A 26,339-nucleotide genomic window follows, 5' to 3' on the forward strand; every position below is an offset into this window, starting at 1 on the left:
ACACTGGCTTTGCTGTGTTGAAGTTTTGCCTCTTCAATTCTACAGAGCTAAACATCACGGAAATCCCCATTAGTCACATTCATACCAAAGTTCAAAGAATTAAAATCATTAACAATGATGTGTAAAATTATATAATGGTATAAACTAATCTGCTCTATGGCTTTTACCACAGTAAGTTAGTGAACTGCCATTTGTTAGGCTGGTAACTCTGCAACTTTAAAAAAGCATGAACGATAGACCAGGCCATAGCTGATTGTACAGCACATCTAAAGGTGCATTGGGGCAGTCCCAGCTGTGTATGCACACAGACACTGTTTCACAGCACAGCAAATTAGCCCTTCAAGAGGTCTCCCACCCCCGCAGGTCACATTAACAGCAGCACACAAGCCAGTTAGTTTAATACTAACTTGTGCATTTTTATACCTGCATCCTGCACTTGCAGCAAGTTCTGGACATATACGCAAACATCTACGGATACTGTGGGAACCAGAGGCATTTTCTATATACAATAAAAAGAAGTATTCAGGGGCAAAGAGCAGCAGTATTTACTGACCGTATGGAAAAATCTACATTTGTGAGTGAGCATGAATCAGCCTGAAAGCTCACTGGTTGAGTCAGATGGATCCTATACTGACACAGCTATAACAAAGCAATTACACATCCCTCTTCCTGCCTGTCTCAAGGGAAAATTCAGCTTTCAGCCAGTTTGTATGTGCAGATTTAAGTTAAAGAGTGGAACCAACAATTAGCAACTTATTTTTCATATTACAGAGTCAAATACACTACTAAAATGAAATCCAATAGTATAAAATGCTTTAGAACATATCTTCTGTTTCCAAGGTGCTAAATGTGAGGGTTTTTTTCTTTCCCAAAAAATGTTTTTAATGAACTCTGGAAACTACCACACACCACCAGCTTCACTACTTTTTTTCTGCTTTTGGCCTTCTTTGCAACAGCTGTAGAATAATTCTCTCCCTTTGAAAAATGCACACAAGACACAAAGATTGTGCTCAACAGGTTTACTCAGACTGGACTCTTAAATGCTCAAGAAAAAGGCACAGATTAAAAGAGACTCTGATGACTCTTTTGAACACAGCAAATGGGATTTTGTTTATAAGAAAAAAAATACTGCTATGAATTGTATGGGCTGAAAAATTCAAATATTATTCCCTGTTCCTAATTATTGGCCTTCATTAAAATGGAATTTAAATTAAATTGTATAAACATATGAAATAAAGTCTCAGTATTAGGAAGTTTTTCTTTTGTTTCCTCTATGTACAAATCTTAGTATACAATTTTTACTTTTCATTATACATTTATTACATACTCTTTTCCAAACTGTGAGAGAGCAATTGCAAAGTATGTGTTTCAAGAAAATGCTTTGCATTCGGACAGAATCCACCTGCTTTCTCGGCCGGCAGTGCCAATCAGAATTTAGGGAGAGGTGACAGGTTAAGGAGAGTATCCACTCAAATGTAATCATCCTCTACCGGTTCACCGTTGACATCACAGTAATGGATGAAGATAGCCACCACACGCTGGAATACACCTTTTTTCATCTGGCGCAGTTCAGAGATCTCTTCTCCGATTGTTTCCATACAGATGTCTGCAGACAGTTGTCCTTTCCTTCGGGGTGCATAAATAGTAGCTGTGGAAGGCACATAAGAATAAAAACTAGAATCTTTCCCATAAAGAAATTCACAAGTGAATCTGTTTTGCATTAAATCAGATAGTCTTGGAAACCAAAGCAAACAGAAAAATCTTCCATTGAGCAGCCACATTCAAGGAATACTATTCAAGCAGAAAAGGTTTTCTGCCTTCCCCATATTTAAACCTTTTGATGGCTCCAATACTCATTTAATGTACGCGAAGTAAATATGTCTACGAGCGAAGGGAATCCCAGCGCGTAACAAAGCCTTCCCCTGAGACTCATCTGATGTGCTTTCAGGTTATCAATTTCAGTGATCACTTAAATGTTTTATAGACAAGAGTAATTAAGGAAAAGCAGCAGTCTTTTCTTTATTTTTTATGGCTTTAACATCATGTTTAATCTAATTACTCTTTTAAATCAAATACATATCAATTTTTTATAAATCAGACTACAAACTGAATGACAAGCACTAAGTCTACAGATCAGTTTCAAATAAAATAAATATAAAAGTAAAATAAAATAAAAAGAACAAAGGTACAGCCAAAAAAGATTTCTTCCTCATCGTCTTGAGCTTCTTCCCCTTGAACTGGAGCTAGATAAGAATATCCAAAACTATGTCAATTAAAAATACCTTTAATGAAGGAAACTCCAAGATTTTTCTAATTAAGTAGTGGAATAACATCTTCTGCCCTGCTACCAAGCAAGGTTCTTAATTGAGCCCTAGGAACTGCCCACTATAATATTTTATAAGACAAGCTCCTAAGTATAAAGAGGCGTATCTATCCTAAACTCTAACCCACATAATTTCTGTTTCAGAGTTTTCAAGTCCAATTCTTCCTTCTTTTTCTCCCAAGTTTCTGTGAATCTCACTTCTCTTTGCTGACTCTCTTCAGCATACCTTAACAACTTTTCACAAAGCAAAGCCAGAGGCAGTAGTCCAGCTGAGCTTTCAGCAGTAATGCCAGCACACTCCACAGAACATGAATTGCTGGGACTACACATCACAACATTAGTTTTTGTTTGCGTTTTAAATGCATTCATTCTTCTGATTATGACAAACCCATCATATTTTTAGGCTAAGCACCAGATTGGCTCTTTGTTTTTGTCAGTATTAGGGGTCTCCAGCTGGCCGATATACTGTTTTAGTACTATAGGCCTCTCCTCCCTGGAGGCCCAGCTCCCAACACTGCTACAAGTAGTTATTTATAGTCTACCAAAAACAGCCTAAGAATTAGAAAACTGAAAAATAAAGGAATGCATTGTCAGTGTGGGACCAAGCAACAAGTTAAAGTTCTTTGAACGCATCAAAAAAGATTACCCACTTCTCTCATCATCCTCAAAGTCATATCTAGCATAGCTGTTTGGCTCTGCTGTTCTCAGTGATCTCAACCACGGGAAGTCAGTAATCATGGAGTAAGGGGCGCCATCCACAATGCCTAGAAGATAGACAGGATGAGGATATGAAGAGGACAATGTCACTCCTGCAGCATCAGCACTCTTCATTAAGTAAACTTCACTGATACCACATAGATTTGTCACTGTGCTGCAGGAAAAGCACCTCCTCATTTCAATTGCCCCACACTTTACCAAAGGTCCTCCACTTTCCTCACAAGAATTACTATTCATGTCTCTTGTAACTTGATGCAAAGTTACTTATCTTAGCAAGAGACTGATCATCAGCTTTCAGTTCTTTATAAACACTCACCTTCTAGAGTGTAAATATCTCGTCCCCAAGGGTACTTAGTGTATTTCTTCAGGTCTTCATCAGTTCGTGTAGCTTCAGGAAAGAACTCATATTTAATAAGCTCTCTAGAGAGAAGGAGGAAGAGATTACAGCCAGTAGTGACAGGAAATGTGAAGGCAGGAGGCAGAAAAACCAAATGGGAAATCCTATTACACAGCCTTTCCTTTAATGAGCCTGAATCCACAGAAACATTCCTCTAAGACCCTCACACAAACTCAGCATGCAATCCCTTCGCTTTTGAGAGTGATCACAGAGAATACGTACAGTTTAGATGAGAAACCAATTAAGCTACCTTTTAAGCATAGCTTTCTATCTGTAAAGAACAATCCAACATAGCTGCAACTAAACAAAACTTTGAAAGTAAATTTGTTTTCTTAGTCATTTCAGTGAAAAAACAGGACAAAAACACTGATTTAGAACAGTTGGATGAGAGCCACTGTATACAATTCCCTGCTGCTGGGAGTTTGTGCTCTTCAGTAAGGAGCTGATATTGATTGCACATCATCTTCCCCATAAACTAACATTATTTCTTGGAGTAAATCAGTCTTTCTCTTTTTCGCTAAAAAAAACTTGTTTTCAGATTCAAAGATATTCCTCAGCCATCCTGACTACTTCAGTGTTCAATTGCATCACTGCTGGATGGAACAGAACTGGAGAATTCTACAGTATTTTTCATATGGTTAGGTTTATTTAATCTATGTTTTTTATTAGGTACATCCCGACATTGACATTCTACATTGCACCATCTAGAATTCAACCTTCACTAGTCAACAAACCATTTTTTTTTTTAATCTGGCTAACAGAATACAGCAACTCTACAGCTTGACTGAAGCTGTAGCTGCTGAATCAGGATTGAATACCTTTTCTGTAAAGTTACTCAAGGGCAAGTACTCACTGGTTGATATTTGCTATTGTGTCCATCCAGCTCCGAATGCGCACCTTATTGCGGACATTAGGTGGGTTACTGAATTCATGAATTATGCAAATGTGGTACGGATAAGGGCCACTAAATATCTTTTGCTCCAGAGTCAATGTGTCAACCTGTGAAAGGCAGCAAAAAGACTTGTAACCAAGAGAAACAGAGATGTGATTCTAGAGTCAAGAGCAGACATCTACCAAATCCCCCACATTCTGGGGGAACGTGTCCAGTGAAAAGAAATTTAAACAGCATACATAATGAAATACATGATTAAGCAGAGTAAAACTTTCCTAGTGCAGCTTTACCAATGAATTTCTTGAGTAGTGGAATTTGCTGGGAAATGTCTATTTTCTGATGTGTTTCACAACTCCAATATGTAAGTAAACTTTCATAAAATTACGTAATGGTCAAAACTACATTCACTTTCTCAGAATTTGTCTCTGGCTTAGGGGGAGGAGTTATTTTCTGGTTGTTTGGTTGTCTCTTTTTTTTTTTTTTCCTAACAGTCTTAGCACTGTCCTCTAAGAGCTAAAGCAAGAGATCTGGTTTCAAAGAAAAGCTGGCTTTTATATCAAATCAGCCTTCCCTTGCTGGTCAGGCAAACCAAGCCAGAAAAAGCATTACTTTGCATGAGAGAAGCAGAATATAATATAGAATGCTCTGGTTATAGTGGTAAAGTAAAAAAAAACATTTCAGATCTTAAATTAAGCCTTCTTCATTACCTGTCAAATGACCTCAACAACTCACTAAATGTGGTGCTTACAGCTCTTACACATAATCTGGGGGAGGAAAGGGTGGCTCCCAGTACCACAACTGTCTTGCAACACTGTTTAGCATCAAAAGAGGATGCAGCTTTCAGCAAAGTAGTATTCAAAACACTGACTGCTGTTACTAAATCTAATAGGACATAGGTTAAAGATTTCAGATACCTATGCCTATGTCATGCCTTTGTTTCTACATAACTACAAGCTGATATAGTAGCATCTAGGTTCTTACAGTTACTTTTAGTTACTCAGTTTGAATTAATTCAACGCATCATGATTTTTTACAATATCTTCTAATGCAATGAATATTGAAGATGGCAACATTCAGTCTTAAAATTCAGTATCATCCAACTTCCAGATTCTGCAATAAAAGCCTTGATGGGATAAAGTTTTAATAAACAAGTTTCTCAAGAGATGTGTTATAATAACATTTACATTTCTTGCATTAATTGAAAAACACATGCAGCCAAGAGTGGTGAAAGAATACAGGCAGAACTTCAGATCTGTTCATGATTAAACCAAAGCTGGTTGTGTACCTGCTGCATTGGACGAAGATAAATGATCCGGTTTCTTTCCGGTGGCATCCTGAGAATCTGATCCAGAACCTGATCCATGTTTAACTTCTTGCACTGGGCATAGTCAAACCGATTGACAACTGGTGCATTTTCTACTTTTAAGTGTTTCAATACACGGCACCTTGTTGCTATAAATCAGCAAACAAAATTATTAAAAGAAACATAATACTGAGAACACCTTAGGAGCCTCCTGTCAGAGATTTTCAAAGTCAACTGTTTCAAAAGACAAACAAGTCATGTACATAACAATTATTGAAGTAGTTTGGATAGCTGGCAACTTAAGTATACTGGAGAAATAGACTAGCTGTTCATGTCTTCCACATTATGATCAAACCTTTAACGCATGAACTTGTAAGAAGAGTCCTTTTAAAACGCCATGTCAAATTTAATCTAACAATAATCTTTTTCTCCCTTTGTTTCCTTTCACAAAACCCCCTGAAATGCTCTGTGGACTGCCACAATTGAAAACCACTGACTTCAAAACCAGATCACATATAGAGTACTGTGAAGCCACACAATGTAAAAAAAAAAAAAAAGTGATTTCCTTTTTAGTAACGCTGCTCATGCGATCAAAATTTAGTTAAAAATTAATGTTCTAAGTATTCTGGAATAAAGAAATAATGTCTTCATTCTCTGCCAAGTAGAGATTTCTCATTTCAAAATAAAAAGTGTTATTTGGTGTAGATGTTGCAGAAAACAGTAAATGACCCAATGCTTCACTACAGGACTAGTCGCATATCCTGGCATGTGAATCTAATGCAGCCTAAATGCCATAATTTAAAACAGATTTTTATCATGTCAAGGAGAAATGTATCATCATGTCAGCTAAATAACCTATGGAAGCAGGAAGAAATGAGATAAAAAACAAGGTACTCTGGAACTCATTTAATCAACTTCCAATTATTGTATTATCACTCTTCAATAAACACCTCATCTTCCTAACTGTCATATAATTTAATCTGTTGATTTTCAGATATTAATCTTTATTAAACCTGATAAGACTTATAAGGAAAGAGGCATTCAAATTGAGAAACGGTAATATTTGGTGTTCTAAGCATCAGCCTGACATGTAGCAAAGCAGCTGATGAATACAAAATAAGCAGTGGACTGACTTGAATCCTTTCAAGAATTTCTAACAATGCCAGATGGAGAAGGTACGCATGACATTAACTACATACCATGTATGAACATCATTTTGGGGCAGTCTTTCAGTACCAAATCTGTTATTCCACAATTGGTCAAGGTGATTCCAACAAGGTTTTTGGATTTCAAAGTCAGTACCTGGTGAAAATTTAAAACAGCAGAAATAATATATGGCAGAGTAAAAACAAAGAAAAAAATTAAAATAAACTGAATTTTAAAAGATACTGCCAGATACAGAAGGATATTAACTGGATATTAATCAACATAATAGAGCTTCTGTTGGCAACAGGTATTTGAGATGACTAGGCTACTAATGGCAATGAGAAAAAAAGACTTCCTGCTGGTCAGCAACATCACAAAACGCAAAAGAACAACTTCACAAGATTAAAAGAGAAGTCGTATCAGAAAGCACAATTTCTATCAGAAAACCTAAGTATCGCCTGTCAGGAACTTCAAACTCTCTACTATTCAATTTCTATTTTTCAACCACGATGGCAAAAATGGCAATTCTGGACAGTAACACTTGTTTAAACACAGAAAGAAGGTATAGCAGAGAATCATAGTTTAACTTCCCATACCAATGTATTTTAAACAGCACTATCTCAGAGGAAAACCTCACATGGAGGGTTGAAAATTATATATAACTTATTTAATCATCTACGTCCACTATCAGTATTAGAAAAATAAAGCACACATCAAACACATAAGCTGAATAGTTTCCAACAGCATGAGCACAGGGAGAATGTAATAAGAAAGGATCTTTCTTGGTTTTTATCTGAAGTTTTCAAAGATTTATCACTAAAGAGTCTAGCAAAATTTAGCAGCCCAAGAATGAAGCTGACCAATTAGACAAAGATGACTAAACAGAGTTCTATTAAAACAAAGTAAACACATATAAAGAGAAAAAAGAAGCATTCTGCAATGAGCTCTTTCAGATCCAGCAATTTAAGCTGTTTCTTGTAACCACAGATAGTTAAAAAAAAATTAAAAAATCACAACACTGTTCTTTCAAAATGGCATATTTTAAGAAGAAAAATCATGTACCCAAAAATACCTTTTATGCTAATTACAAAAGCTGTAATGCATCCTAGTAATCAGAAGAATATTATGGGACACATTCACAAAAGCTATCTTAAATCAGTGGGGCTAAGTTCTTCATTGGACAGAGAGGGGAAAATAAACGCATGCAGGTTCCTCTACAGCAGCACTCAGAAGAGAAGCTTAAGTTAGATGTTCAGAGTCACCTTCTGAAGCAATCTCATACTCTGCTAGAAAATGAGCCTTGAGTAAACAGCCTCAATACAGTGAAGCCAGACCTTGAAATTTCTCCTGCCATGACTGATCTTCACTGCAGAAGAATTAACTTGTGTTACTTATATACTAAGAGAACCTCCAGCCTGCAAAGTAATGGCGGAACTTCTATGTCAAGAGGTAATTACATATCCCATGCTGCTTTTAGCAGCAGTAGCCTATGCTGCCATTTCAAAAATAAATGCCAGGCAATAAATTTTTTCCCTGCACATCAAGAAGGACACTGTAGGAAGACAGGACTTCATGTAGCACTAGAGCCATGAGTATCTGACAAACTTCCAGTTTAGCTTTAGCTTACACTTTGCTCTTCTCAGGCCAGTCAGAGTATCACTGCACCTAACAGAGAGATTTCCTGTATCTGGTTAAGACCAAAGACAGCAGCAACATCAGTTATAACTCATCTGGCTCTACACGGAAGACAACCTTGTATAATTACATCATTGTTCATGAGCATCCCCAGTGATAAACCTGTAGCAAGTGAAGAAAAAGACCTTACTTGAACATGATCATCTTCAATAACCGGGTCACTTGTACTTGTGGACTTGTCAGCTGTCCTTTTCCGCTTTGTGGTTTGCCGTGGCTTTGCCTTAGCCACCTCTGGAAGCACAAAAATAGAAAAATCTTTCCTCTGTTTGCATTTCAGGATAACAGAGGCATTCCCTAGATGAAAATGTTCAATAAGAATATTAATTTCTTACATAAGCTGATCAAAATACCTGTCTGGCTTGAAAACAACTGTATCTCTTTTCCTTGCACAAAAATCACTTTCAAGTTTGTTGCTCAAAATCATTCATAATAAATAACTTGGGGCAGAGGGGGTGGGCTGTTTATAGATGAAAACACAGGAATGCTGAACCTAGAAGTTCAACATCACATAAAGATGTGGAACCAAGAAAAGAAGATGAATTGTGAGGTTACACTTAGTTCTCTGCAGCAAACAGAACATTCTTGACAAATACAAGAACCAAAATAGCTTTAATGTTTTAAATAGTAGAAATAATCTCAAACTACTTGAAAGTCTGCTCTTTATAACTGTCACTAAGTTTTTCCTAATATTGCAAAGGATGTCCAGGTATAAAATACTTTGATGTTCCCAAGCTGCTTCTTACTGTTTCATGCACCAGTGACATCAAATTCCTGGTTGATTTAAAAGATGAGGCTTTGCAAGAAATTATGATAGATGACCACCCTTGCTTCCTACAGTAAGACAAAAATAATGCCCTAGAATTAATTTTCTGTGATTAACAGATCAAAACGAGAAATTATTTTACTAAAATTAAGCTTCCTTTGACTGTTTTGTTAAAACATATGGCATGTTCACAGAGATTCACGATCAAGATAGAAGTGCAAAATATTAGAGACTATATGTGAACTACTCCATGCTATACTACCATTAAAAAATATCTCTTTTCCTACTGAACATCAGCAAATTCCAACAATACATGTAAACTATTAATATCAATATGTGGCTTTCAGTGGGCCTATGACCTCCAGAATTCAGGCTACTGCTTTAGGGTATCCACTGGTTGAAAGATTTAATATTAACTACTCAACTTGTGACACCCATGAACCATCATCCCCAGGGAATTTTTTTGACAGTTCCTAGAGTATCTACAGATAGTGAAATACTTCCTAGCTATATTATAGGAAAAACTTTCCAATTTTGTGTTGAATTGTTCAAGGCGTAGCCCAAGGCCAAGAAATCTTTACAGAAGGTTTAACATAACGTGCATTTTAAAATGGGAAAAGCTTGCTTCACTACAAATGCAAACTAAAGCGAGTCTAAAAAACCACATTTATTGCAAGAAAAAGCGTGGCTTACATTTTTACTAAAGTAAAAATCAAAATTACACACTTGAGCTGTCCTTTAGCCAGCCAGTCTGTGGTGATAACGCTTTTAAAATTTCACTGTCTTTAATATTTGACTTGTTCCACTGTTAACATGAGTCAATAATTTAAGAGGAAAAAAAAAATACTCCTACTATCAAACATAGGTTTGTTACAGAAGCCAAAACCCACAATGTCATTTATGCTAGAATAATAGACAGCAGACATATTCAAAGGACATTTTTAGACTACTTATGGAAAAACATTTCCAACTCCGTAACAAAGCATTTTCAGGTTATACTCTAATGTTGTACACCCTGTCCTAGTGAAGAAAAGCACTGTAACAGCCAGGCAGAAGAAGCCTCACTGTCCTATGTATTAAACATGGATTTAAAAGATAAAAATGACACATCAAGTCTCGTATTCTGCCTCAAGCATCAGCTAATATCTGATGCTTCAAAGAGAAAAACAAGTAAAAAAAAAAAAAAAGACATAACTGTATGGAGCTGGGAAAACAGTTCTGACTGGTGTAGGCTAAATACAGGAAATACTGAGACATTTTTCTCCACGATCAGAACAGATCCTTTTCTTGACTAACAGCTGAAATGTGAAAACAGAGCTACTTTCAGAAAGATACCCTGATTTAATACTTAGATCTGACTGACTTCACTTCATGTTTTGGTAATAGATGAGGATAGAGATGAAATATTTTCTTTTGATTTTTGTAGACTAATTACTAGTCATAATGGAACAAGGTAGAAAACAGACATTTTAAATTTAATAGCAAGATCATTTCTTTAATCTGAGATTATCTAGCTACAGAACAATATCCCAGGTGATTTAGGCTTCGTTATCACTCGGGAACATTAAGATAAACTGGAAAGACACTAGGCCATACTGTGTTTGAATCATTCCATGTTAACAGAGATACTAATTTGCTATCAATCTTTTCTATCTCCAATGCATACAGTTCTGTAACTAGCACATTTCATTTTTCAGTTTCATTTTATTTGCCAGATATTCTCAGCAAAGAATTCTGGATATATGGCGTAATTATAAAGTGTGCTATGCCAGACTAAAATGATTATTTTGGAAAGCAAGTGTATTTGGAAGAAACAGCAAGTTCCCCTCTCATATATATTATTTTCTCTCAACTTTTCTGCTTCATTCCAGCCCTTCCGGATTTTGTTTTTATTTTATTGTTTCGTTTGTTTTACATGATGTGAAGCATGAACCTATTTAATAAAAAGACAATTTTCAAAAAGTTTGATCATCACGCCTTATATACTTGGAAGTAGAATCCAATATGCAGGTGCACAAGCTTGGCTCAATTATAATTATGTCTGTGTTTATTGGTTGATAAAGTATCAGTTATTAACTTTCGCCTTCTTGCTAAGATCTGAGCGTACCTTCTGTCTTCTTCCTTTTAAAGGGAGAATTTTAATGGGGGAGACAGTCTTATGTTTCAATGAATAACAGCCTTCACAGGAAGAGAGAAGCTGTCAAAAGAAGTTGCATTTGGTTTTCAAATGGGTAAATCAAACACTGTTTAGTATGTACGGATAACACATACAGAAATACTTGCATGGAGAAAAAAAAGTCTGGCACTCTTTCAGAGAGATCTGTTATCTTACCTGGCTATGGCAGTGAAGTCAGCCATTTCTGTTCCATCCATATACTGACTCTTTGACAAACCACTTAGTTTTAAATTATTAACCAATGAACTTTACATTTAACTTCAGTATTATGTGTGGGTGTTGCGGTTGTTCAATGCTGTCTCATGCCAGCACAGTAGTTTACTCAGAAATTAATATATGCATATAGGTCATACCTGACTCTGACACCAGAGGGACATGGGACAGCTTGCTTCTAGCTCTTGTTAGTGGCCGGCGAGGATACTCTTCTTTACACTCCATCTCACAGCTCCTTCGCTGTGAGCCCATGCTCTCCTCCTCACTGGCACGCCCACAGGCACTCCCACTAGTCCTCTCATCATTTGTCTTTCCTGGAGGTCCGCAGTTTGGCAGAGTCCTAAGTGCAAAGTCTGACCCAGTGCTGTTTGGTCCATTCCTGCAGGCTCCACTTGTGGATGGGCATTCCCCATCGCAACACCCACTAGTCCTCTGTTGTGTGTCCTGTGGCTTGTAGCAGGAACACCTGGAACAACCAGACCTCTCCTCAGTCTCTCTCTCGCTGGAACCTTCACTTTTACAAGGCGAGCAGATACACTGCCTGGATTCATCTCCAATTGCTGGACTGGTGCCAGCAGAGTGGCCATTAGCTGTCTGTGCACAGTCAGGGCTAGGAGAAACAGCACTGCAGGAGCTGGATGTTCCCGTTGATCCTGTAGCATTACTGCAACCTGGGTAAGAATCTTTGCTTTTGTTCCTTTCAGGCATGTCACTTGCTGCTTTCATGTCTGCTTTAATCTGCTCACTTGTTACTTGACAACCTTTCTCACAGCTGCTTTCCTCGGTATAGAAGTGCTTTGTCTGGCCCACCTGGCTGGCGCTACATCTCTTCCGCAGCGGTGTCTTGCCTTTACCGCTTACTGTAAGAGTTAAGTGAGAGAGAACAATGAGACAACCTAATACACAGTTTAAATAAATGCTGAGTGCTACTCTCTTAGAGGCTACTTAAACCAGAAGGCAGCCTAGAGGCCAATGATAAATCTTGTCAGGACCATGCTGCTATTTACATCTTATGGGAATGAATAATATTTCTCGCAGTTGCTGAATCTCTATAATGTCTTGCAGGTATTTTTGTAGTGATGTGTTGGGGTGTTTGTCAGTAAATGAGATACATTTTTGCCAGAGATGTTAATATTTTCACAAAGCAGCTAGCTGGTTAAAAAGGCCAAAGCAGAGAAATATGAAAAACACACTGACAATAGGCTTCTGTTTTCTTAAATATGAGTCTGATGAATTAAATAGTAACATAGATAGGACTAAAGTTTGTGCTTTCAATGGCAATCCTTAGCTCCCCCTCCTGGGTATGGAAAGTGGTGTCAACAGGCAACATCAGTCTCAGTTTACAGATGAATAAAAAACCATAGACAACAGCGTACAAATCACAATTGGAACTTAACAGCTACTGTCTTGAGCCTCTCAGCTAACTACACTAAATCAAGCCTGAAAAAAAAATTATTGACACTACAAAAGTTTATGCAAATTGTCTCCAAACACAGGTTATTTCAACCCTCAAACCAGAACTGACATCTACGCTATAAGCACAGCACTCTACAGATTTCCACACTGAAACTACCAGTCTTGTTGAAATGTACTAAAATGACAGGGGGGCTGATGTGTAGGGAGTGTGCTAGTTACAATAGGAAGATACTTGAGCCATTACAGCTTTGATATGTCCCAGGCTCTGCAGAAATTAAACCAGTACTAGACCAGTACATTTCTGAGTCCTTCACGATGCAGGTTTTTTATGTTAACTGCTTAGCTAAATATTCATTAAGGCTTAATACTGTATGTACTTCATCTCTCAATTACTTATAGATTACAATTTGACTTCCTCCTTTCTTGTGTATATATGAAACTACTTCACTTAGAATACAAACTTCAGGAAATAGCATGTCATGTCTGTTGCTGGAAAGGCTGTACGACACACAGCATCAGACACAGGACTCAGACTTGGTGCCAAAGATGTGCAGCTTATAGCTGTAAACTCAAGAGACAGGGAATGTCCTTTTCTATGTGTCTCTATAATTGTCATACTACCATGAAGTTCTAGGCCTCTGTCTCTGAATGAGTCATAATAATATATATACTACTACTAGTATATATACACATACACAGATGCCGTAATAGTAAGTGTTGTTCGGAAGTGTAGATGACAGTACTGAAAACCAACCTGAGAATTCAAACTAACCTCCAAAGCTCTCATCAAAGTAAAACTGATCTTAAAGCGTCCCTTCAGGATGCTCCCATGGGGCCCCCATGAACAAAAAGATGGCTACAACTCTCATTCATTTGCCCCAATGGTCACATTTTGTTTCAGCAGCAATGCTTTGACAGATGAATCAGATAGAAAACACATCTGCAAATTTGGCGTCACAGACATAATAAATTCTGTGCACTTGGAAATCCAAAAGAGGAGCTGCAGGTTTCTGCATGCAAAGCAGTGCAGCACTACTATTTCTGTGTTTCTGTACAGCAGCTATGTGATTGGAGCTGAAAGAGATGTGTCCTTACACCTCCATCCTAGATTTATAACAGGAAGAAAAGAGTAGGGGGCAAACAAGCAAGCATGCCTGTTACAAAGCTGAAAATAAAACTGAACAAGATGGAAAGACTGAAGCTTAAGAATAAATTTTGCTTAACAGTGGCCAGGAACTCATCTGTTTCATACCTGAAGTTTCTCTGCTTTCCACTGGATCTCTGCTTTTCTCTTCTCCATCTGAGTAATTCTGTGCAATGCTGTTAGAGATGCAGGCTCTTGAAGTCCCCATGTTCTCTTCCTCATCCTCACTGTCTGAATCATGGACAGTAATAGGTGCCGCTTTTACAACAGGCTGAATGCCACTTGGTCCTGAAAACAGTAGAGGAATGCCAACAGTTCACGTAAAGATAAGCCAAGCATGGATTAAAGGGCTGAAGAACTCTTAGAACTGCTTGAAAAAATGACAAGAGATGAATTTGGTTCAATTTAGCCACCCATTCTGTGGCTCCCTTATTAAAATCCAAATATGAGTAGAGCAAAACACTGCATTTCAGCATTAAAGCATTCTAGTTTGGAAGGGGAAGAGTGTCACAATGTAACACAAAACACGGATTTTCTGTAATGTTTCTCTGCTTCAGAACAGCTTAAAGGTTCTTCTATAATAGTATGAGTAACTGCACAACTACATATTATAATCAGTTCCTGAAACATCCATCACAAAGACAAAAATACCGGTCAGAATATCTGCAATTATCCTTCTAAATCCCACCAGTAGAAGTGGGAAGGAGAAGCATGAGTTATCAAGCTTCAGTATAACTGTACTTTGTTAGTTACCTCTCTTGGCTACTAACTTAAGGCATTAGCCAATCACAGTGACATATCTGCCTGTGAATAACACAAGAAATGAACATGAAGTTAAATAACCTTTTCAGAAGTTATCTTGAAAAAGTGAACAGATCCAGCATACGTGTATGTTACTCCATGTTGTTGGCATATTTAGTAGAAAATAATGTTGTCCAGCAAATAGTAGCTATAAAAGAAATCAAGACTGCCTTATGTCACTAATACAAATTAAATTAACACTGGAACAAGTTGTTCTGGCTTGAAAAAAAAAGCAACAAAGAATCCACACGCTGCAGTGAAAAAAGTAAGGCCATTAACACCAACATCAGAACATGACAAGCTCATTCAGGTCTTCTGAGTCTTTTATTATACTCAGCACAAAATTAAGGCTTTAAGATCAAGATATTTTACTCCATATGCAAAAGAAAACTGGGGACTGTAAAACAGACTTTAAAGCAGAATAAATTTCTTCACAGCAGTAAGCTGTGCAACATCATTATTCCAAACACACCAGACAACCCAGATGAAGAAAACCATACAAAAACAGACTTAGAATGAAAAATTTAACCCCTTAAGAAGGGGATACCAAAAGGTAATTTCTTTCCAAAACCAAAGTTACCTGCTTGCTCTTCGTCAACCTCCATAGGAACAACAGCTTGGCTGTGAGCCGGGACCTCATTCTGGCCCTGCCCAGCAGCCATCCCTTCTTCCTGTGCCACCTCCTCCATCTCATTCAGTGCTAGAAAGATTAAGATAAGGTCAAAAAGAGGAAACAGAAGCAACAGACCCCATAAGCATAGGAGGAATTCAACTGGCACCCACAAAGAGTCAAAGAATCATCAAGAAGTAAGTAACAGCTGCCTTGATTCCTTCAGTGACTCTCAAGGTTGCACAAAGTCTCTCAGATTTTTTTCTACATCTCTTTAGCCAAGGCCCCAGCCTAAATTTTGGGGTTTACTTCTCCCAAATTTTCCACTCCTCCTCAAAAGTCTTGTTTTACTGCAGTGAGCAGTAGAACCAGGATTTACATATTCGTTCCCTCCAATGACTTCTGCCTTTGCTGGGAAAGTTTAAAAATATGCCATCTGACACTGTGATGTACTCCCAGCTCTCATGAGAGGAGCCTAGAAAACACTTCACACTTCCACCAGTGAGCATCACACTGAAACTCTACATTGCCCACACCCGTACTGACACAAATCACTGAATTGTAATGTGCCTGTAACAGCTGTTCAATACAAAGATAGTTTTTATCACACAGGTATCAGAGATGTGCAGACAGCCCTCAGAAAGATTAAAGAAGTTACATACCAGGAACTGAAAGAGCAACAAGCTTTCAATATATATTCGTATCTTCTCTAGGATCCTACCTAAGTGGCAATGCAAATAAAATGACTGCCTACAAAGGTTCACAAAGATCAGAGATTACCCTCAGCTGCAATCTGCTGCTCGTCAGCTTGACCATCTTGCCGCAGCTCATTCTCCTCATTCTGGTCATTTGGGTGTTGTTGATTGTTGTGGTGGATGTTTGGATTATTGTTATTCTGGTGGTTATTGTTGTTGTCATTGTCATTGTTAGAGTTCTGATTGCTGACTAGGGCAGATGAGACACCAATTCCTGTGCCTGCACTTAGGCCCACACGAGCACAACCCTGAAAACAAAGAGCAACTATTAAGATTTGAAAACACGGGCATGTTATCTCGACAACTTACCCTAATGCCAACAGAAAAAGGATTCTGTCAGTAGCGTCCAGGATAGCAGAACAATATTCTGAAGAACAGGGAAATTGTCCCTAATACTTCCTTATGCTGCACATTGTAGTGTTCCATCTTAAGTCTGGCAACCCAGAAAACTTACACCCCTCTGTTAAACTCCTAATGAAAGGGAACTCCACAAAGCATATAATCTTACTTTATTAAATTGTACTTCATTTGCTATGAGATCATATTACATCAATATAAATAGCAGATTATATAGTCTTCCCAGAACACAGTAGCCTCAAGATAGAATTAATGATCAAAGAAAGCAGTTCTTTACATAGGCAGTTTTCATTACGTTACAACAGCTGTTAGAAACATTTGTGTTACAGTGTGGGAGAGGGGACAACGTGAAGAAAGGAAATTCCCAAGCTTTGAAAGCACTCCAACAGGGGAACAGTACCCCCATTTCAACCATTACAAAAATCATAAAAACCCCTTAGCATTGTAAACAGATCCCTAAGCATGAAAAAAAACATATAAAAAGCAGCAGCAAAATTAAGTAGCAGCAAAGACCTCAACAGAAACACAGAATCAATGTGGGTCTCCTTTCCTGGTCACACGTTCATACAAGATCATACCTTGCCACTGCTCCCATCTGCAGAAGCAGCATCATTCTCCCTATCGTAACAGTAGCAACTGCAAACCAAACTAATTTATTTACCAAGTTATTTCATTAATTACAACTTTTAAAAGAATGCATAACAGCTGGACCTCACCATATTTCCAATGAGCTGGCAATAAGAAAAGCAAAACCATTCCCTGAAAGACTCACCTTCGGAGGTTCACGGAACATCTGGTCCAGAGAAATAAATTCTAAGCTTGGCAATAACTCAATGAACTGACTAAAAGAATCTAGCTTTATTGCATGGCATCGCACCAGGGTGAGGTCAACCAGTCGGGTCCACCTTGAATGATCTGCGGAAAAGAAGAGAAGCATTTCCTGAAGGATTCCTCTCTCACTTATTTTTCATTATATCCTTTCCAGATTTGAGTAGGCATCTTCCGTATCTCCATTCTGACTGTTACCACATCATTGTGGTTCCAAACCAAGCATCATTTAATGTACTTACTAAGAAACAGAACAAGCAGCATTATGAGCAGAAAAATTCTGTTTTAATATCACAGCTATTTGTATAATATCTCTAAAATTTCAAGGGTGTGCAATACCTGTGATCCAATTATTTGGGTTATGTAGATGTGGGCAGTTGTAAATGACGAGATACTTGATGCAAGAGAAAACTTCATTTACAGCTTTCATACCAATATCTGTAATAATTCCCGGATTTTCAACCACATCAGCCAAGCCATACTTCACCAAGTCTCCATTTGTCATTTTACCTAAGATGGTAGCAAACACAGCAGTAAATTTCACAAATTTCCCTCTTACAGTATGATTTTCTAACTCTGTATTTCAGACCAATTTGGCAAAATGGGTGAGATTATTATTTCAGTTCAATAAAGCTGAGGCTTTCCCAATTTCAGTAAGAGTTTCAGGAAGTGAAGAAAAACATATTTGGCTGTATGAGATCAGCAGCCTCCATATGGGTACATTAATATGCTTTTTAATCACTCTTAGAAAATGATTGAAAACACACCAACTTATTTACTGCTTATATTTGTCAAATAATTTATGTATATAAAAAATGTCGTACACTGTAGTAAAAACTCATCAACGTATCCTAGATGAAGAGTTTCAAACTGTGGAAATTCCAGTTCAGCCATCTTCAAAGCAGAAAAAACACCATCTTTGGTCAAGGAAGGCTGGATCCGCACTTCATGCAACCTGAATGCAATTAAGAATTGTTCCTATTAAAAGGCATGCCAAAACACATTTGCCATAGAAACCACGCAAAAGGTTGCCCTCTGGTAATAAAATGAAAATATTGTTTCAACAATGGCAGAATTAAGAGGATATTTGTTGTATCTTTATGGCAGTATTTGGCAGTTACATAGCAATATAGGAGCTGTGAGACTAACAGCACCACACTTTTCAGGTATAGGTCTAAGAAGATGGCTTATGACACAAAGTGATTCAGAAGCAGACATAACTCCAGTTATTTTAACGACAGAATACTCCTGTTATATGAAGTTTAAATGTCTATTCCTTAAATTTTTGAAGGTTGTTCTGCTTCTTCATGTTCTTGGGACTTCATTACTAAGATACTTATTTTGAAAGAGGAGGAGGGGGAAAGAAAGATCTAAAGGCCCATACCTTCGTGCAGCAGTTATGATGAGGTAGCCAAGATCCACTTCAAGTGCATTCTTGCAAGCTCCCAGAACTATAGTGTGCAAATTCCTAAAACCACCTGACAAATAAAAAACACATCATTTTACTTCAGTCACAGATCAAAACTTTAAGCGTTATACATTGCCATCAGTGTCATCCTGACAAGTGAATTAACAAAACATATCTCTTTTTAGCAAATCAATAAAACATATATTTCACCCGACTCCCCTCCAATCCTGCTAGTTCTACTCACCAACAAATGAAACTGGAAGGTTAGCTTATCAGTTAAGAGTTAATTGCAGTTAAAAGATTAAAACAATACTCAATACAGAGCTATATTTAGCACCATAATCATAGTTCCAAACTTGGTACCTTTAAAATAATAACCAAGAAAGGATATGCCACAGACAAGCTAAACTTCACATGCTTCCAGTATTGGCTAATATTTTTGTTTGTCTGTTTTAAGTACGAGGGATAAGAAGTTTCCTACCCGATCTCCAGCTATCTTCTACCACGTGCTGGATAAGACCTCCAAGAAATGGAACACGAACCAGTTCTAAATGCTCCAAATTTCGAGCAGAAGCCAGGCCTGTCACTAGGGGAACATACTTCAAAGAATTTGTGGGTCCTACATAGAATAAACCAATGTAGACAAAGATGGTTGTTCACTTAACAACACTGAATGTATCACGTGAAAGAATTAAAAAATGTCCACATATATCCATCTAAATCAGGAAGTCAACAGATCTGCATAGCACCAAATAATGTACAGGAGAGGGACACATTTCTATCCAACACCATGAATAAAACGACTGTTTTCAGAATCTTGTATTCTAAGATTTCCATTTACAGTTGGGGCCTATGCAGCTTCAACAGAATTAGCAGATTTCCCGCATGCTAAAACATCCCCTCCACATATGAATCCCTCTTACCGGCACAGTTCCTCATGACAAAAGTGCGTAAGCTGATACAAAGGAAATCTTTAAAAGGCTGTGGTTTGGTGAGTCTCACCCACTTCAAATAAAGGTGCCTCAGCATTGGGATACAAGGAATCTCAGGGACGTTCACCCCTAATAATACATAAACAAAACAAACACTTTAAACAAGCTTTAAACTATAAACTCTAGGATAAATGTCTTTGGATTAACATTCTGGCTTTAAAAATGAAGTCTTGTCTTTGTATTGTGGCATGTGAGAAAAGCTGTAAACATTTTAAACACAAGTTCTTCACCTCAGTTCGTCAACACGTTTTTTTAGCATTTGCCCTTTGGATCTGCTATCATATATACAGCAACCAGTATTTCAAAAATGCCACATGCCAAATTCTCTCTCTTAAAAATAATTACAATCTTGCAGAGTTTCGAAGCCTTTCAATTCACCCATGTTGAAGCCAACTACTGCATCATTAAACACTTACCTACTAAGTGCAGAGTCTGAATTTTAGCTCCTATAGGAATTTTCAGCTTGTTCTCAGGAGGAATTGGAAAAGCACCATTACGATTTCGAAACTTCCCTAAAATATGAACTTGTGGCATGTATGTCCAAATAGCTTCCACCAGTTCTAAATGAGAGGTCTCAACACCCTGGATAAAAGGAAGCAAAGCAAATGCTCTAACACCAGTTTAAGCAACAATATCATCTTAATCATGTAAACTTCTCAATAACACCCTATATGTAATGCAACGTGTTATTTCACTTTAAATTTGTAGCAAGACTTATCTTTTTAAAAGCAAAGGGATCAGAGTTTTAATTCACTTCTGGACTTAAGAGCACCTGCGATTCCCACTGGTGCAACTAAAAATGCTACTCATTCGCAAATTAGTTGCACATTTGCAGATACAGTCACAATTAACTGCTACTCTGTACAGCCAGATCTCAATACAAAGCCCAGGTCTGAACAGGAAGCCCTGTAAGCAATGAGTCCCTGCCACATTTCTTCTGCTCTGTTAACATGCACCATCTCAGATGCTGAAGGAGGTTCTCTCTCAAGACTACCCACTCACCAGCAGATTTGGACAGGCCTGCAAAGCCTCTAAAACTCCAGGAATGCTGAAAGCTTCATGGCCACGGACTCTACGTCTTTCAAGATACCTGGGATGAAGACCATAAAGTTGTTCAATGTCTGGCATCTTCCTCAGCAGCGTTAGGAAACTGGAATCAGTGAAACCTAAGATGACAACAACAGATTTGGTATGTGTGACAGCAGACACCTACCTGTAAAGGGAAAGCCAAACACATTGTTCTTACACGGTAGTATAATTCTACAACGTCAAAAGATTTACTCGGTAAAGTAATAGCTTGTCTTCTCCTTCCAGATTCTAGAAATCATGACCTACATACTCTTCTGCCTTAAATTTTGCAGACTTGCTATAGGTTTCTTTCAGTGGAGTTGCACGGCTACAGGGTTAACTATACTTTCTCCCTTCTCAGATGAAGCTCCTCTGCAGACTGTCAGGATTTGTGTCTGTATCTTTCCTGGAATTCCATTTATCAAGTACATGGCTCAAAAATATCAAGCTGGATCAGTTATCTGCAGTTCATCACTACTCACCACAATTCTCAAAGAAGTAAGAGTTTCTTAAAGCAAAGGATTATTTTATCCTAATATAAGACAACACATAAAGATTTTAAACCAGTCAGTTACCTGTATTTACATCTATCTTAGGTTAGGTCTAACCATCTACCTGATATCAGCCCTAATAAATCTAACTTTGCAGATTCTCTAACTTTTAGAATTCACTCATTTTAGCTCTCTCCCCCAACAAATCCCAGCAGTGTCATTTAAATCCAACAGAAATCCTAATACTCACAGGGTTGACCTAGGTTGCCAAATTTATCTATTGATCTGAAGATGGCTTGAGGTATGACATGAAAACTTATTTATTCTTACATTGTTAAGTGTTGGCAGATGAGTTGCTCTCTCATTCCATTGTATTTTTTCCTGCCTGCATGCAAACAGCCTCTTCTTGGATTAACCCTTGGATTAACTCCCTTACAATAATCAGACAAACACAGATCGTATTTACAGATTGCTACAGAGAATCCCCATTTCTGCTACAGTAATATCCAATATATATATACACACACACACACACATACACACACACAAATTTTCCAAACCACGTACTCAAGGAAGTCACCCAAGTCTCACAAAAGTCAAAAGGAATCAAACATCTAACTCCTTTTACTGCTTTTGAAAATCTACCCTGTAATGTGTCATAAAATAGCAGGATAGCACAGACAGTTTTGCTCAATACCACTTTAATGCCATGTCTTGAGTGAGTGCACTACTCACCAGTGGGCATGTATTCCCACCAACGGCCTGCACATAGATCCACAACCTTCACTACTCGCAGATAAAGAGTGACTGCTTCCTTCAGCTTCCGGGACAGGCATTCCATGCACATGATATCCTGCAAGGGAAGGTACCTTTGGGAGAGGAAAAAACACCCCTCTGATTTATCAAAGGTGGATCCTTTTCTACTTTTTCCAAACTAAAGAACATCCCAAGCACGAGTACAGAAATTCATATATTTCTAACACCTAATAACATTAATTCAAACAGAATTTTCAGACTGTACTCTAATAAAAGTGTGAAAATTTGCTAAGCAGAACGACTCACCAATTTTTTACACTGAATATAGATATTTAAGGTACAAATATAATATTAAAATGGAGAGATGCTTTAGCTTGCTAATACATACTGCTGACCAAACCATTTGCCACAATAGTTTCTACATGGTTTAATTAAATGTACTTTCATTTTCTAGGACATACTAGCATGCTCAATTTGGAAACATTTTGGAGAGCTACTGTTTTTAAAGAACTCGTCAGTAAGACATCATGTTTTGAATATAATTGACTGAACATATTGGAGAAGGATTGTGCTGTAGCGAAGATTATATACTCATCCAAGTTCCCTTCCACACACTATGAAGCGGATTCAACAATTTCAAAACATGTACCTCAACTATGTAATACCCGAGATACATTTCTGCACTGAAATCAATATTTAAACACTTGTTACCACAACTGGTGAACAGAATTAAATCACTTACTTATTTCCTCTTCATTCTACCATTCATGACATTCATTTCAAAGTATCCAAATGAATTCTGGGACTGAAAAAACATTTCTCACCCCTTTTATCCAGTTTTTATTCACTCATTCGTGGTACATCTACACTTTCTGAATACTATGTGACACAAGCATCACTGCAGGTAAGAGTGGGAAAAAAATGGAAAAAACTATAAAAATAAACAATAAATTGACTTCTGACAAGCTGCTCACCTAAAGATGTGGCAAAGCACTTCATGAGAGAGTTGGTTCATGTAATCTTTTGGCTCATCAGCTTTGGTAGACTCAGAGCCTTCCCTGTTCACTGAGCACGGTTTCACGCTTTTCCGCCGGGGACCCATATTTGCAATGATTTCTGATGAAAGGAAATGTTCACAATGTTACACAAATTCAGTGCAACTGAAAGAGAAAAAGGACAGAGAGTAGAGGAGGACACACCAGTTAAGCTTCATTTACCCAAAAAAAACGGCAAAATATGCCAATAAAGACAGGCTCCAGTACAGCTGAATTAACTAAGAAATAGAAAAATTCTTCCAAGTTAGGGTTTGCCTCGTACATGACATCTCAGACGTAACCTGATGAACATCAGATAAAGTAGAAAGTCCCTCTGAGCTAAGGGAAACTGACAAAGAGGAAAATCACCACAGGTTTAATAAAAAATCAATTCTTTTGCGTGAACAAAATGTTCTGAGATACCATCCACACACTAGTTGATCAAGACAAATCACAAGGAAGCTGTGTGGTGACTACAGAGGTTACCAAGCAAATACCAACCAGATATGTTCCAGTGAAACAGAAAGCCCAAAGCCTCTCTCTGACAGAAAAATAAATAATTTGCCTTTTAGAAAAAATGGACTCCTACTGATCATTCCCAAAAAAGGCCCTGTTAAAGGTCCTCAAAGTAGCTCTTCTTAGAGGTTAGAATACCAAATAAAATATTCAGGTTGCTTAGTTAAAGATCAAAGCCCCAGAAAAACTGAAAGACCTTGCCTCAGCAGCAATGTGCAGGGTATCCTCTCCTCTTTCCTTTTAGTGAATTAATGTGTTCGTGTCTACATTGTTTCTGCAGCACACATATAGGCAGACTGAAGGAGGACTGAAATAACAATAATACATGTTTCATTTTAAAACATACAAATTGATTACAAGAAGTAACATGTAACTAAAATAAATACAAACTTAATGTTAACATAAGAATAACTGAGTTAACACCTCATGCAGATGAACAGCATGAGAAATGTCTTCACTACTGCTATTTAGCTGAGGAATGCTTTCTGCTAAGTAGGGTAAAGCATCATTAACTCAAGTAAACCTGTTTAACAGGTTGAATACCAAAATCCAGTGAATGAGGAGAAACAACTTTTTAAAAAGATACATTATCAGAGATGCATCTGTTACAGCATTCACTATGATGTAAACACACAGTGTATGTTTCACATTACATGGAAGTGGCAACTGACAAGAAAAACAAAGTATCGCATGGAAATGAAAAAGAAAAATTTTGCCTTTCCCAACACATTATTTATATGCTGGCACAAAATTTGAAATATCGATAGCCTCACTGTGATCTAATTATTGAAAAACATGTGCTTTCACACATTTCTATATGCATTTTAAATTAACAACTGCATGTTATCACAATTAATTTTATTTAAAATGGTCATATAAAAATAACTAAATTAGCACCTTCTGCCAGTGACTAGCATGAAACATACCTCTACTCCTTGGGATTGGCTGGGACTTCTCCAGCCAAAGCTAAAGACACTGGGACTGTTGCCTCTACACATGCTATCCTTTTTTTGGTGCACACTGGAAAGGTTTAATATGTTTGTAATATTAAATTGTAATGTTGTTCAACTTCATGAAGTCCAAAATTGACTTCAAACTACGAGACAGGATTCCAATGAAAACAAGTATTACACGGATTCCCACTGAATGTCACTTGATCACTCAATTTGAACAGAGGGCAGGATACATCGTAAAAAATTCTATATTGATGCAGACACACGATGGAATACAATACAGCAGTATTTAAAGGACAGCATTAAAAGGGCTGTGATATAAGATAAGAGAAAAGAAAGATATTAACAAACAGACCAGCATATAGGGAAAACATCTGAAAGAATCCTGCGAGATTTAAATGCAATGATCACAACCTGCCCTCTGGGTTTGGGCTATAGTTTGGTTTGGCTCCTGCCATTAAGAAAAGGGCAAAACCAATGACTTAGTCTCTTATGAGGCAGTAGTTTCTGCAAAATACATGCTCCTCTTGACGCTATTTTTAAGCTAATGTGTGCAGCTTTAACACCTCATTCCACATTAGGAAGATGACCCCATTTTCAAAAAACCAACCCCTTCAGATATTTAATAAAGCTGATAAAACATAGCTGTGCTCTCCCCAACTCAATTAGCTCACGAGAGTCTTTGTATGAAACAACAGCTCGATGTTGTACCTTCTCGATTAGTAACTGCTACACTGAACTTAAAATGCTGAAAAAGCCACAGGGAGACCCGCGCGGCCCCGCAGAAACGACCGCTTTAGAGAATAATGCGGAGGAGCAGCTAGGGACGGGCTGGCAAGCGCTAATTTCAGAAGGGTGTTCCCTTACTGGGAGAATAAAAAAAAAAAAAAAAAAAAAAGAACAAGTTTATTTTTGCTTAGATAAGCGATATAAAAGCAGGTTTCCCCACAGCCCTCTTCCCTGCAGCCAGCCCAAGCGCCGCCGTTCCCTCAGCGGGAGGGGGGGGGCGGCGGCAGCAGCTGCCCCTAACGCGGCGTCTAAGGGCTTCCCCGCAGCAGGAAGGAGAGCCGCTTTCCTCAGGGCCTGTCACACCGGGGAACGGCCCTCACCGCCCCCGGCCGGGCCGCCCCGGTGCTGGACAACTACAGCCCCAGCCGTTGAAGGGGGACAGCGGCACCGCTCCGCCGCACCAGGCCCACTCGCCGCCAGAGGGGGGCCGGCAGCCTCCGGCTCATCGGGCCCAGCCACCCCGCCGCCGGCTCAGCCCCCACCGCCCCCCAACCCGCGGGTCCTTACCTGCCCCTCAGCACCGCCCTGTTATTGTGGCCGCGGGGGGAGGGTTAACCCCGGCACCCGCTTCCTGCGCGTCCCCTTCCGCCAGCGCCGCCGCGCTTCCGGCCCCACTTCCGGCGCCGGCCGGGGGCGGGAGCCGGGCTGTCCCGCCCCGCCGCCATGTTGGGGCCGCGAGGGGCGGGGCTTTGCTGCGGGCGTCCGGAGTGCGGCGGCGCGTCCGCCACCTTCAGGGCGTCACCCGAGGGCCGCCATGGCGCTAGTGGCCACGGGGCACCCACGGCCGGCCCCTCGC

General features: G+C 38.6%; 1 protein-coding gene across 8 annotated transcripts; it reads right to left on the bottom strand.

Annotated features, from left to right (window-relative positions):
- Positions 1-1,003: 1,003 nt before the first annotated feature.
- Positions 1,004-26,129, bottom strand: FBXO38 (F-box protein 38). Of its 8 annotated transcripts, none has more exons than XM_068409089.1 (23): positions 26,051-26,129; positions 24,003-24,108; positions 23,226-23,367; positions 22,231-22,364; positions 20,939-21,102; positions 20,353-20,518; positions 19,868-20,005; positions 19,426-19,563; positions 18,921-19,014; positions 18,361-18,491; positions 17,876-18,046; positions 17,481-17,623; positions 16,377-16,599; positions 15,567-15,686; positions 14,294-14,473; positions 11,766-12,485; positions 8,604-8,704; positions 6,832-6,934; positions 5,615-5,781; positions 4,291-4,436; positions 3,357-3,460; positions 2,974-3,087; positions 1,004-1,648 (listed from the first exon to the last, which is right to left on the bottom strand). In XM_068409089.1, exons 3-23 carry the CDS (start codon positions 23,351-23,353, stop codon positions 1,470-1,472), a joined length of 3,564 nt encoding a protein of 1,187 aa, XP_068265190.1. In that variant the 5' UTR covers positions 23,354-23,367; positions 24,003-24,108; positions 26,051-26,129; the 3' UTR covers positions 1,004-1,469. The 8 variants fall into 8 exon arrangements, with proteins under 8 accessions (XP_068265190.1, XP_068265184.1, XP_068265185.1 ...); XM_068409083.1 differs by having other exon boundaries at positions 8,604-8,767; XM_068409084.1 differs by having other exon boundaries at positions 8,604-8,767; positions 23,998-24,108.
- Between the last annotated feature and the right edge of the window lie 210 nt (positions 26,130-26,339).

The sequence above is a fragment of the Nyctibius grandis genome, chromosome 10, assembly GCF_013368605.1.
Source record: "Nyctibius grandis isolate bNycGra1 chromosome 10, bNycGra1.pri, whole genome shotgun sequence".
Taxonomy (NCBI): domain Eukaryota; kingdom Metazoa; phylum Chordata; class Aves; order Nyctibiiformes; family Nyctibiidae; genus Nyctibius; species Nyctibius grandis.

Excerpts from the sequence above, each read along its gene's own strand:
- FBXO38 (XM_068409083.1), bottom strand. The coding sequence starts at position 23,353 with ATGGGTCCCCGGCGGAAAAGCGTGAAACCGTGCTCAGTGAACAGGGAA. Across the intron at positions 5,782-6,831 it reads CAAAATGATGTTCATACATG|CAACAAGGTGCCGTGTATTG; the intron begins GTATGTAGTTAA and ends GCTGATTTATAG. Across the intron at positions 3,088-3,356 it reads AGATATTTACACTCTAGAAG|GCATTGTGGATGGCGCCCCT; the intron begins GTGAGTGTTTAT and ends TCTATCTTCTAG.